Consider the following 13308-nt stretch of genomic DNA (forward strand, 5'->3'; position numbering starts at 1 on the left):
GATTGTGTAAAGGTTAAACATATTGGCTAATGTGTGAATCATTTTCACAATCATCAACATGCTCCCCAAAGTACGATAAACCTTTAGGTGATTTATTATTATGAAATTAGAGAACTCATTTCCGTTGTTCATTTATTTTGTCTTTTGGGACAACGTTGTTTGTTTGTTTTTTTGTCTTCTTGTATTTCGTTAAAATAGGCTATACAGCAGGAGGGACAGAGAAAACAAAAGAGTAAAGCGTGTGTATCGATGGCGTTGGACAGGTGGCGGCGCTGTGACTCGTGGTGGTGTTGTGTTCAGCACATAGAAGCAGACGAAGTAGAAGCTGGCCGCCTGTGCAGCACGTTATTCAGTGACTAGTCGGAGTCTGCTACTCTTTCACCACGGTAAAGCAGGAGGTTGTCATCTTTTAATCTCACAAAAATGAACGGGCTATGTGCAGAACCAATGGCCCCACAGACCTTCCTCTATGGTGAGACATCTTCTGCATATCATTTCGTGTTTGATGTTACATTATTTGTCTATGTGTCAGAATGCTAATATGAGGGGGGAAAAAAATGGCACAATTTGCCCTGTAATGAAAGGTTACATTGTTGTTGCGTTATATCTGTTGTCATGTCGGATCATTGTGTTGTAATGTCGTGCATATGTCTAATGAAAACATATCAGCAGGAGGCTGAATGAGATGAGGTGAACAGCACAGGCTGAATTAGCCTTACACGTGTTTCACTACCAACATGGCGGCTCCCATGTTTGACGAACAATGTTGATATTTAACCATTTAGCTCACACTAGACGTCGAAGCAACTCCATAGTTTCTTCAACAATAAATGTTTAATGTCGGGACGATTTAGTCCAATTACTAGCCTTTAAAGTTTGAAAGTTGTCACGAAAAAAGCTGGCAACGTGGTTTCAAACACATGCGGAGCCACGCTGACTTCAGAGAGTCCTCTTACATCTCACTTCAGTTTTTAAAGTTTGTGTGTTGCTTTTCAAGGTTTGGATGTTTCTTTTAACCATTTAAGAGGGCAATCATTTTAATAAATAGGTTAGCATTATTTCTCTGTATCCTGGTCTTGGATCCTAGTTACCTGATTTAACCTTTCCTCAGTGGCATCAACATAGACGTGGATGGAAGTGGACATATATCTGTCACGTATATTCTTTGTTTAAAAAAGGAATATCACATAAAATCGTCTTTAAGAACTAAAGTTATATTTTTAAATGGAGGCGAATGTTGTGGCGGGAAAATATTTGTGAAGAATTAGGCGCACGTGCACATTAGTGAGGAGAGCGAGGCAGTACAGTTAAGTACACAATTAGTTTTCCCTTCCAAGAATGTATTTAATTGTTATATTCATGACTGCATAAGTATACAGCTACTTTGACTTTGTGTCGGAATACAGGCGGTGCTTCTGTTTTTTAAGCTACACGCCACAGTTTCCCTTGATATATTTTCTCCCCTAAAAGGGGGGGATTCCCAGAGCGATGTGGACAGTCCTATCAGTGCGTGTATGGCTCCCCCTTGTGTGCATGTGGGATATAGCAACAAATAGCCCTTCATTGTTTCATGAAATTAACCAACCTATGAAAGGTTTCAATCTCAGTATAAAGTGACACTATTTTGCTTAAAAATGCAGGCTTCTGAATTAAAATATCTTTTATCAGGGTGCATCCTGGAAGCTGGAAAGGAAGTGGTGTTCGACCCTCAGGATGATCATCACAACGATGAGCATCAGCTTGATCTGAGGATGGTGAGTAACCTGACATCTCTCACCTTAAACTAGTACAAAGGAGAATTAACACATGTAACATAAAATGCTGTTCTTTTGTTGCTTCTCTGTAGTAATGTTTCTGTTAAATTCAGCTCTGAGGCTATAGGCTGGTGTAGTGATGACGTATTTTTGTAAGCCAACCCAAAATAAATGGTGCCGGTGCTTCCTACAAGAATTCACCCATGGGATTTTTGCATTGGATTTTGGAGGATTGCAGAAAATAAGCTCTGTCAAACGCATGTTTCTGATGCGTAGCTGTTTTGTTCAGCCGGATAATCTTTACAGACACCATTTATATGAAGTTTGAAGAGTTGATGCAGCCGATTAGAAGTAAAAAGCTAACATTATGCTATAGCGAACTAGACCGCAGTCGGTTGATTTTGACGTCACAACTGTTATGCTTCATCGATCAAATCAGCACTTTAGACAAGTTAGCGAATCTATTCCCTAATAGGTTATTTATTAACCTAATATTTACAGGATTAGTGAGAGTTCCCAGCGTGATGATGTTTAATCTCTCCGACAACCACTGTAGTTTCAATTAGCTACTTTTTAGCAACCTACGTTTAAAAACTTTAAAATTCAAAAGTGGGGGTCTTATCTAATGTAGTTTATTTTGCCTAACAAATCATCAACATCTCTTAAGCTTGTGTTAACCACAGGACTTTTCAGGCTTCTAAACAAAAACCCATTCAGAATCCCTATTGACTTTTAGAGTTAGGAACCAAAGCTAACTGACTTCTGGGTTTTAAGACTCATTCCTGTGCGCATATATATATATATATATATATAACATTACATTACAGATAAAAGCTGTACATGAAGTTACTGAAGGCTTGATTGCTCGTGCTCTTAATTTTAAAAGACAGACATGTTCCTTCACTCAGCATTTAGAGAGCATTGGTCTGACACACGAGGAAAAAATTAAAGGACGTAAACTCTTTCTGAAGTCCCCATGAAATGAAACAAAATTTTTCGGTTTTAATTAGATAAAGCATCTTCTGACACCCCACTCTTTTCCTGATGTCTGAGGACGTCCTGCACCCGCGGGCATTATAATTACTTTCAAACAATAAAACCTTTTCTCTTATTTTATGCCACTTCTGTTGTATTACGCCCACTGTTCAACTTCAATCAAATCCATCCCAACATTATAATGTCGAAATGCCCCGCCTTCTATCTTGTGATTGGTTCTGTCCTGTTTTAATGAGGAGAAAGAAAATACATCATGACTCTGCACTTAGATACTGTCAAAGTTGTTCATGGGGGCGTAATGTCTTACATTCAATATTGAAATTCTCACCCTTTTTTTTGCTTTTGTTGTTCAACATATTGTCCTATTTTTCTTAAGTTTCAAGCAAACTGTTCCGCACAGAACCTGATGTTTTTATTCGTGACCTCATCAGACTTTTTTTAAAAGTTCAACAATCCATTCACCTGTTGCTTTGCCTGCTCCAGGTGTGCGTCGACGCCAGCACCAAGGACGAGCTTCACGTGGTGGAGGTGGAAGGACAAGACATAGAGGGCCAGGAAATCAAAGCAACGCTGGTTTCACTGAAGCCTTCGACCCTGCCAAGTGTGAGGAAACCGTTCACTCTATCTTGTGACGTTCAAACGCGTCATTCTCGTAAATTCATGGAAACACTTGTCGAGTTGGGACTTACGTACGTGTTTTTGCAGGTGTGTCTCGGCGGTTTCACAATCACACCTCCAGCTACCTTCCGACTGAAGGCAGGTTCTGGTCCAATCCACATCAGCGGACAACACCTCATCAGTGAGTACTTGTAGTTTTGGGGCCTTTTTGGCCTTTTATTGTAGAGTTGCAATTTAAAACATAGGGGGAGAGGAAATGACATCACGAAAGGAGCCACAGGTTGGATTCGAACCCTGGACTATAGCCTCCGTACATTGGCCGAGCGCTTTAACCACTTGGCGTACCGGCGCCCTACGTCTTCTCTAAAATACTTTAATTTGTCGTTAAAGTGATGACGGCCGATGGGTCTTTCGATGAAGATGACAGCGACGAGGAGGAGGAGGAGGAGGAAGACGTCAAGACATCAAAGAAGAGAGCCGCTGCCTCTCCTGCACTCAAGTCTCAGGTTCGCTCCACCACCTTCATGCTCTGCTCCGGATCAGTCCAAAGTTGAAATGAAGGACACTTTCCAACTCATTTGATTTAATACATCTTTGCAGAAAAAAATGAAGATGGAGGAGGATGATGATGACGACGATGATGAAGATGAAGATATGGACGATGAGTAAGTCTGAGGCTGCACACATAAATGACGTGTTCAATCAAACAGTTGAGAAAGTTTCTGATTTAGACGCTCCCTTTTCTGTCTGATTTATCGTAATATGTTTTTTTTTTTTTTTTTTTTTTGCTAGGGATGATGATGAGGAGGAAGAGAGCGAGGATGAAGAGTCCCCTGTTAAGGTAAGCGGCTGCTCAGACACTTCCAGCAGCTCCACCTGCATGAACTTTGAGTCGCTTGACGGCAGCTTGTTTTGTCACAGGCCAAGGCGACGCCGTCCAAACCAAAGGCTCAGAACGGCAGCAGCTCGAAACCCGGCACTCCGGCTAAAAAGCAGGTACCAGGAGCCTCCTCTCTTAAAGTTTTAAGAACACAGCTTTGACCTGGTCTCTCAGTATGACGTCGATGGATGAAGTCAAGATCTTTCAAATCTGTTTTGCCTCATATCTAATATTTCTATTTCTAGGTGCAAACCCCGAAAGGTAAAGGTGAGAAGTCACCGAAGAATCCAGTGACGCCCAAAGCCCTCACAGTTCCTGAGATGAAAGCCAAGATGATGGAGTCCATTAAGAAGGTGCGTGTCTTTGTCCCTTTCATATCTCCCTTTCCTTTGTTCTACTTTGGCTTGGTTGTATATGACAATGTGAGAGTCACAAATGTGCCCATTGAATCCTATTCTTTGTTTGTTTGTTTTCCAGGGAGTAGTTTTACCTAAACTCCAGGTGAAGTTTGAGAACTTTGTAAAGAATAGTTACAAAGTCCCAGAAGGCAAGGTACAGTACAAACCTCCTGTGAGAATCAGAAGTCTGTCACGAGCAACTGAAGTTTAATGTTTGAAAGAAGTATTGACTTTTACTTCAAGAAATTGAGATGTTTCTAAAAGCTCTTTGTTCATTTGTCTCCGCTGCTCCGTTTACTAGCTAAGACAATTATAGGATCCCCATCTCAAGATTCGTCCCCTATGTTTAACATTCGTCTTGAAATATTTCCGTATGTTAGGATGAAAGTTTTTTTCTTTGCCTGTTGCACGACTCAACATTTTAATTCATGCTTCTTCTTTTCTTTTTCTTTTTTTCAGGAAATCGCTGAACTTTGGAAGTGGAGGCAGACTTTGGCAGATACTAAATAACAGTCTTAAATGTTTTATTGTCTCCCCTTTTATGACTCGTTTGTACTCCTAACACGTCCCATACCATCCGGAGCACACTCTTTATTGATTCTACTCGTCTTGTCCAACCCCTCCTGTATGAAGAGATCAGAGACAGGGATGTAGGAGGGTCAGCGCTCCTCCGTCAAACTCGAGGCATGAAATGATTGGGTGGAATAGACCCACGAAGAACCCGCTTACAAATTTGCTTTTTTGTAAATACAAATTCTCACTAGGTCGTTGGCAGTGTATGTGGAGGAATTATTTAATGTTCACACGGAAGTAGAATTTGTCCTCGCGTCGAAACAACAGAACTCAAACTCATCAGCAGGACTAGCAGTAGAGTACCTCAAAAGTTTGACACCAGTCTGTCTTCAACAGCCAGTAAAAAAAAAAAACATCCCATCATTACATTTAGCCAGAGCCGTCATGACAGAAAAAACTTTGCACTTTCTGAAATGTTTTGAATGTTGATGCGTTTGTGAGATTCCTACAGTGCGGTTCCCGTCAAAATAAAGTGTTCATTTAGTCCCCGATAGTCTTATCAGAATTACAACCCCCTCCGTTCATTTCCATAGTTACCGTCCTGATTGTGTTCCGATTTATCCAACAATCTTTAGTGTTTCAGCACTATCAGTGAAGGTATTGGAATTAAGCTTTCTTCCGAGCCCAAACATGTAGTGCTTTAATGTGTGTGAAGGAATTTATTATGTTAACATTAAAGGATCATAACTTTCAAAACCAGACTTTTACTCATAAGTTCTAAAATAAAAAGAAACCCACAAATTCTGTGCTCATGATCATTTAAGGAACCATGAAATCCACCAGAAGTTGATGCCTGTTCTAACAGATCATTCCATGTTCTCAAGAAACGCGTGAACATTTGTACCACTGTAAACTTGCTGGGGGTTTGGGAGGCTTTCACAACATAGATCAGATGGAAGTTGCCATGTTTTCCTTTCTCCTTTTACGAGAATGATTTGGAATTCTACACATTCAAAGATCAATGCAATTTCATGTGAAACAGCTGAATTTATAATAAAATGTTCAAGCTCAGAAGAGTGTTTTGTTCATTTGAATTTAGCATTACAGATTCATGTCTTTTCTATTTGTCCAAAGTGGGATATATTGAGAAACAAATCCACTTTTACAGTGTTTATGAACAAATATTCTGACATCACAGTGGGATTCTGGTTTAAAAAAAATCAAAGTTTTGTGCAGGTCCATTATGTTTATTCACGCTAAGCAAAGGACTGTATTTGCTGGTGTGACTAAAGTGAAAACTTTAGGAGGCTCGTTAAAGCCCCAAATATAACAACGTAATAACTTTTTGCCAAACTTGTTACATTTTGGGCATAAAGTTACTACGTTTTGGGCTCAGCATTTTGTTACATTATCGGCCAGTTACTACATTTTGGGTCTTGTTAAAAAATGTGTAACATTTGGGTAGTTGTTACATTTCGGGCTCTAACGGGGTTCATTGCATTTCAAAAGGCGTGTTCTGAGAGAGCTGGTTTCTGCAGCGTCACAAACCTGGTGCTTGATTCATATTACAGTTTGACCAAAGCACAGCACAGATGTTTCATTTTAGACCACAGGAGACTGTTTCAAAAGGGGGTAACGTCCTCTTTAAAGGCTCAACGAATGTAGTTAGTGCAGGTTTAATAGAGTTGGTTTAAAGGTGTCTATTACTCAGAAGTCATGTTTTCATATCAAGTCTTGGACATTTTCTCATCTATAAAATGGGATATTTCATTGAAAGGAGGCTGTTACGGTGATCAGAATGATTTGTTTGTTCCACAATACAACACTTTTACCATATCCCATTACTAAGAACAAGTCCTATGAGCTTAAACTTTAGACAGAAGTCCAACCATGTCATTTTATAAGTGTAAAGATTTTGAACTTTTGATCCCATGTCTTTATTTAGAGAACAGATGAGGACATTTTTTCAGACGGACACTGAAGCTACCTGGAGTCTGCTTTGAATATTTTTATTCAATTTCTTCTGTTTTAAGCAGAAGTAGATCTAAACTTAATGACTGTACTTTTAGGAACATTTTTCATTGTTGCCATTCTTTTGCTAAAGGCTGGTCAGTAGAATAAGGCCTCTCTCTGTGCATGATACGGTTCATTCTTAACACCATCAGATGACCACCAAAATAGACCTAAGTGCATCATTTACTGTCAGGGAGATAAACGAATAATCGGCAGTGATCATTCAGTTCTACAGAAATGTGCTGTGATAACGACTTGGATTTACTGTAAAAAGAAAAGATACGATTAGGGAGGCTCAGTGATGGATTCATGAAGGGAGGCAGAGGTTTTTTAAGGGCACATCATGGTTTTAATTCCAGCAGGTGAGGAGGGAAGGAGTCCTATAAGTCCAATGGAGCTTGTCTAAAGCTACAAGTACCTGTGTTTTCTTATTGACCTTCCACCTATTGAACTTCAAGGTGAAGTTGGGATTTTATTATAGAAATAAATCCTGCTTTTCCATCTCACTGTGCGTTGAGATTTGTGACTGGTTGTAGACGCCTTACTCATCACCGTGACTTATACACTAAATCTGATTGGCCATTCTCGTAGGTGCGAATGTAAGTCTTATCTCCAAAACTCTTCTTTGTTTGGTTATTTCTTATTTATGGGCATACCTTCAAAGAACCAGAGGCCAATATGCTTTGCGTTCCTGTGATGTTCTTAAACCGCTCCTCACTGAGCTCAGAAAAAGAGCGTTTATATTTGCTCATTTCACTTGAAGACTTTGGTTTAATCTTAAAAGACAAAAAAAGCGAAAAGTTCAGACAGTGCCGGTGTGTCTGAATTGTAATCTGTCATCATTGCTATGCACTTTATCTGTAAACCAATCTGCACATTGCTATTGCTGAGTGTAAACCTTTTTTTAATCATGTAATATTTATTATGACATGCAGCTGCCCTCTTGGCCAGGTCAACCTTGTGAAAGAGATTTTGATCTCAATGGCTACCTGGTTAAAAAAAGGTTAAATAAAAAACAATAAAACTACCTCTCATCCACTGTACGTTACTATTTTTATTAAGGCATACTTTTTTTTCAGAAAGCAGGTTTGAAATCTTATTCTTGTCAGACAAAGGCTGTCTGGTTTGGGTTTATTTGGAATTTAAAGAACAGAAACTGGGGTCACTTTGGCCACTTGGGAGAAAAAAAACATTTGCATTGTTACTTTTGATAGCTGAAGAAAGGGGAGGAAAGAAGAGTGATGAATGCAGAATGGGAACTGAGAAAAAGAAGTAAAGCAAACCACCACTGGATCTGATTCATAACAAGAATCATAGCATGAAGGCATTTCATGACCAAGTATAAAGACGGGAGGAATAAGCTTCACTGTGAAGATTAATTACTTCAAAAGGTTTTTCTCGCGAGAATCGGATCCATTCAAATGGATCCAACAAACAGACTGAAGCCCGTCTGCAGAATAAGGGTTTTCACTAATGAACTTGCCAAACAAACCACAAGGTGGCAGTAGAATCAAAGCAACTTTAGTTTCCTGAGCCATCATGCATTCAGCAGTCATTGGGAGGAAGATGGCTTCCAGCTGAAGTGTGGCCCTGAGCGTATCTGATTTCTGCTTTAACAGGAAAATAGTCTGAAACCCGAGTCCTGCATGTTTACTCATAAACATGCCAGTGTACTGTAGCTGGGAGCAAAAATATTAATGTCAGCTGTTTTTGACCTAATGCATGCTTTTTAAACCTGTTCACAAAGACTTATATAGCTCCAAAACAAAAACTATGTATAAACGTGGAGCTTCTTTTAAATGTTTGCAGTACTTACAACTCATTATTCCTGTAATAAAAGTCCTCATTTCACCAAGCTGAAACGGTTCATTTGGGGCCTAGATAACCGACTGGTTGGGTCACACCATATGTGCAGGGGCCGTAGTACTCCAAGCAGGCAGCCCCGGGTCCGAGCCCGACCTGGGGCTCCCGTCTCCCTCCGTGATTTCCTACTCTATCCACCGTCTTGTCAAATCAAGATATAAAAAGCCCAAAAATAAATCTTAAAATCAAAACAATATGGTTAATTTTCCACTTTTATTTTATGTACACAACACATACATTGAAAAATAACAAAACTTAAAAAAAAACAAAAAAAAAACTGATGGGATGAGTGCCGTAACAGCTATTGTGATTTTACAAACAACAAAAAGCCCAGTCACACACTAGCACAGAACAAGACAACACATTGATATAGCTCACATCATCTGGCAGGCTGCGTTTATACCTTGAAAACTGTTGGCAATCTCCAGATTAAAAAAAGGGAAAAGGTCACTGTAATTTAAGAAGTTCTATTTTCTCTGCATTAGTTGATTAAAATACAATAGCCAACATTGTGAATAAATGATTTACACTTGTCATATAAATAAGGCACAGTGTGGAAGTGATGGTAGAAATTTGCCTCTGTGGTGCCAGGAAAGCTGCACGCATTCTGTGGTAACAAATAGTGAACAGTTGCACATGAATATATCCAATTTCTATTCAGCGCATTCAGACCGTTTTCCAAAACACTCCTTACACTGCTAATGCACTGCACATGGAAGCAAGTGATGTACTCAAACTTAGTGCTTTACAGGTGTCGAGTAAGTGGATCGTATACTACATGGCATACCCATCTGTAAGCACTAACTTCATCTCCAAAACAGGCGCATGAGTTTTTAAAAAAGGAGGTAAACAGTGATTATTAAAAACTTGAATGCATTTGTGAAAATAATATTACAGTAACATCACAGGTTTGCCCCGTCTTGAAGTAACTAAAATACAAAGTTAAAAAAAACAGAATCAGGAACTGATCCCCTCCTTGGATACATCATAGTTTCCTTCTCTGAGTTGGCCTAGTATAAATGTCCTTCAGCATCTATCACCGAGTCCCTTTCAAACGTACTCCTTGCTGCTGCTGGGTGGTCTGGAGATGGGATACTTAGGGCTGGGTTTGCTTTTTGGGCAGGATGCTGCGAGCATGGCGCCTCCCACTACAGTTAGGAAAGATCCGGCCCAGGCGATGAATATGGCAGATCCAAACTCATACCTTCAGAGAGAGAAGTTAAGAGTGAGTCAAAGGGCTGAACGGATACCAGCTGAGCGAGCTCTCATGTGACAACAAACATGACATTCATCATCAACAACAGAGGAGAGGCTGAACTCATGCAAAGTGTGGGTTCAGAAGAGGAGGGGAGTTAGCTTCAAGCTGGTATCTTAAATAAACATGAACTCATGTGCCATTATTTAGAGAGAGAGAGAGAAAGTGTGCTTCTTGTTCAGTGGCACAGGTTCATGTGTATTAAAAAATAAATAAAGTTAATTTGGACTTACTTAGTGTTGACAGGAGTGAAAGGGTCGTAGAAGGCTCGGATGATGTCGTGAGCATACCAAGAGCAAGCAACGATGGCACACAGAGCTGTGGAAACAAGAAAAAAAAAAAACATGACTTCAAATGTCCACAAAAAAACCCCAAAAACAAATGTAAACTTAAAAGCTCAATAAATGGCTCCTTACCTCCGATCAGGATGATGATGCCACCGGTCATGGCAATCTTGGATTTGCGCGTTTTGTCGTCTCCTCCGCAGTTGGTGCACTTCATTCCCATGCACGCGACGCCCAGGCCTGCTACCGTTACGATGATGCTCACAATCATGAGGGCGCGGGTCGCCTGGAGGGCACCTGGACACGGACAGGAGAGGGTTAATACATCAGTTCATGTGTCAGGATATCAATACCTTTTAGCAGTTTGTACTGAATGAAACTTGAAATCCACCGTCTCTGTGAGTTGTAGTTATAACATTCCACTTTTTTTTTTTTTTAAACTCATTTGGGTTTCTTTCTCTCTTTGTTTTGTTTTTTTGAAGAATTCAGCAGCCACCATTTTGAAAATACAAACACTGCTCTGGTTCAACAGAGCAGCCTCTGTCCCCTGTGTGTCACCGCCGCTCCCAACAGAAACCGGCTCTAACCGGAAGCCTGAAGTATCTCTGAAGTGGAGTGGGGGAGTCGCTGCTTGTAGGTTGTACGCATGCAAGTCAAACAGGTCTGACCAGGTTTCAGGTTTCATTGTGAGCAGACACTCCCCTATTTCAGGTGCTCACAGTCTACTATTCAGCAGGTGGACATTTCTGAGCTTCCAACGGATATGGGGTCATGTGTAGAATTTGAAGAATCATCGTCATTTTCGCCCGGTATTCGTTGCAGATTTCCTAAAAACTTCAGGTGTTTGCTTGCAGACATTGAGCAGGTATTTTCTGAATGAAGACGTTATCTGTCCACATCCAACCTCGGCATGAAATCAAACACTTCTTATCAAAGTTGGGTGTTGTTCATGTTTGAAGAGGAGATAAGACCTGTGCTGTGCATATTTCATCTAATGTTTTGATGAGCAAACGAGGGAGGGACTTTCAAAGTTATTGAGTAGCTCATGTGAATGGTTGTGAATATGTTGAGTCAAGATAAACACGCAGGGAGGGGCCTGTACACCAACAGTTGTCCTCGGTGACAGTAAGGCGGTTTAAGCCTGAGGGCGGCCTATCAATCAGATGAATTGAAAACGCGTACAATAAAAGCCAGAACTGTTGAGCTACTGTTGACCTATATAGCTACAGCCTTAAAGAAACAAATTCAAAATCATAAAAGCTCTTGTATGAAGTCACATCACTTCCATTTGGTGATTGAGCTCGAAATCTTTGATTCCCTATGACTTTGTAGGTTTAACTTTTAAATTTTATTTGACGTCATTATTCTAGGGGAGTGAAACTGTTGTGCAACTTTCTATCCAAGTCAGCATTTTAACTTTGATGAGCTTGTCAATATTTCTGGGACCAAAAAAACCCCAAAAAACAGCCAAGTATTTGTTTGTGTTCTTTCAAAGCCCTTCATAACAAAAGACAAAGCAGCTTGTGTGCATGTATGGAACCAGGACCTGTTGACTAAACAATGGCTCACACAGGTGTTGTTTTACCTGGACCTGCTCAATAAGGCCTTCAGTGTGTGGGGGGTTTCCACACACACACACACACACACACACGGGACTACTGCGACAGAGAGCACCGACTTACGGCCTCACTTTTAAAGGGTTTTCTTGAAGAATGCGTTTCTGTGCTGAGGCGTGACGCCGTTCAGTGCAGATGAAGCCCTGCCGTGTTCTTTCCAACTAAATGACAGCATTCCGTTTAAAGAAAAGGTTAGTTAATGAGTGACTGAACCGGTTAGTCCACTCTGGAGGGACTCTTGCTAACGGCGAAGAGTTGCAGGCGACATCTCAGAAGTTATAGTGGTAGAAAATGGCGGAAAGAAAAACGGCACTAAAGTTGGAGTCAACAGGTGCATGACTGACATCATTAGGTAACACCTGAACAACTCGTTTTTTTTAAACGGCGGCAGTTAATACTAGTTTTATTCACTTTTATAACAAAAAGTGAAACGTACAAAAAGACAGGCTATAATATAGTTCTACTTTTTGAGGATTTTAGAGCAAACAAGCCTGCCTATACCATTAACACAAAATTTAGTTTCTTTAGGGGGAAAAAAAATCTAGTTTACTTTAAAAAAAAATATTAAAAGATAAAAAATATTGAACCATATTTCTGTTCTACTTACTGTTCAGCTGCAGGATTGAGTCGTACACTTTGCACTGGATCTGGCCTGTGCTCTGGAAGGCGCAGGACATCCACAGCCCTTCATACATGGCTATAGCTGTGATGATGTTGTCCCCGACATAAGCAGACATCTTCCACTGCGGCAGTATGGTGCCAATTATCAGTCCAATTACACCGAGCAGGGCCAGGGCGAACCCCAACATCTGCAGACCTCCGTTGGCCATTTCTTCTTCTTCTGGACTGGTCGATGAATAGACAAAGAGACGAGGATCTCCGTCCACCTGCTGAGAAAGTAGGCTGCAAATCCAAATTCCTCAAAAAGACGGCTTAAAGTGAAGTTCGCTGTTGCTGACTGAAATGATCCTTAGTTCTCTATCTGTGTTATCTGTTTCTAAGCTTTCTTTAAATAAGCTCAGTTGCAATGAAGTTTCAATTTATAAAGTCCCTCTGTGATTCTTGACGCACCTGTTCCTCAGCCGCACCTTTATGTGAACCGTGCAGCGGGAGCGAGC

General features: G+C 40.5%; 2 protein-coding genes across 2 annotated transcripts; one reads left to right on the forward strand and one right to left on the reverse strand.

Annotated features, from left to right (window-relative positions):
* Positions 1-260: 260 nt before the first annotated feature.
* npm1a (nucleophosmin 1a) lies at positions 261-5171 on the forward strand. Its single transcript, XM_079355740.1, has 11 exons — positions 261-472; positions 1669-1754; positions 3234-3353; positions 3456-3549; positions 3759-3874; positions 3969-4033; positions 4161-4209; positions 4290-4364; positions 4494-4601; positions 4726-4800; positions 5106-5171. Exons 1-11 carry the CDS (start codon positions 424-426, stop codon positions 5154-5156), a joined length of 888 nt encoding a protein of 295 aa, XP_079211866.1. The 5' UTR covers positions 261-423; the 3' UTR covers positions 5157-5171.
* Positions 5172-9229: 4058 nt separating this feature from the next.
* On the reverse strand, positions 9230-13308 carry cldn7b (claudin 7b). The gene is made up of 4 exons (XM_079355100.1): positions 12798-13308; positions 10707-10871; positions 10524-10608; positions 9230-10239 (listed from the first exon to the last, which is right to left on the reverse strand). Exons 1-4 carry the CDS (start codon positions 13018-13020, stop codon positions 10086-10088), a joined length of 627 nt encoding a protein of 208 aa, XP_079211226.1. The 5' UTR covers positions 13021-13308; the 3' UTR covers positions 9230-10085.

The sequence above is a fragment of the Symphodus melops genome (genome assembly GCF_947650265.1).
Source record: "Symphodus melops genome assembly, chromosome: 11".
Lineage (NCBI taxonomy): Eukaryota > Metazoa > Chordata > Actinopteri > Labriformes > Labridae > Symphodus > Symphodus melops.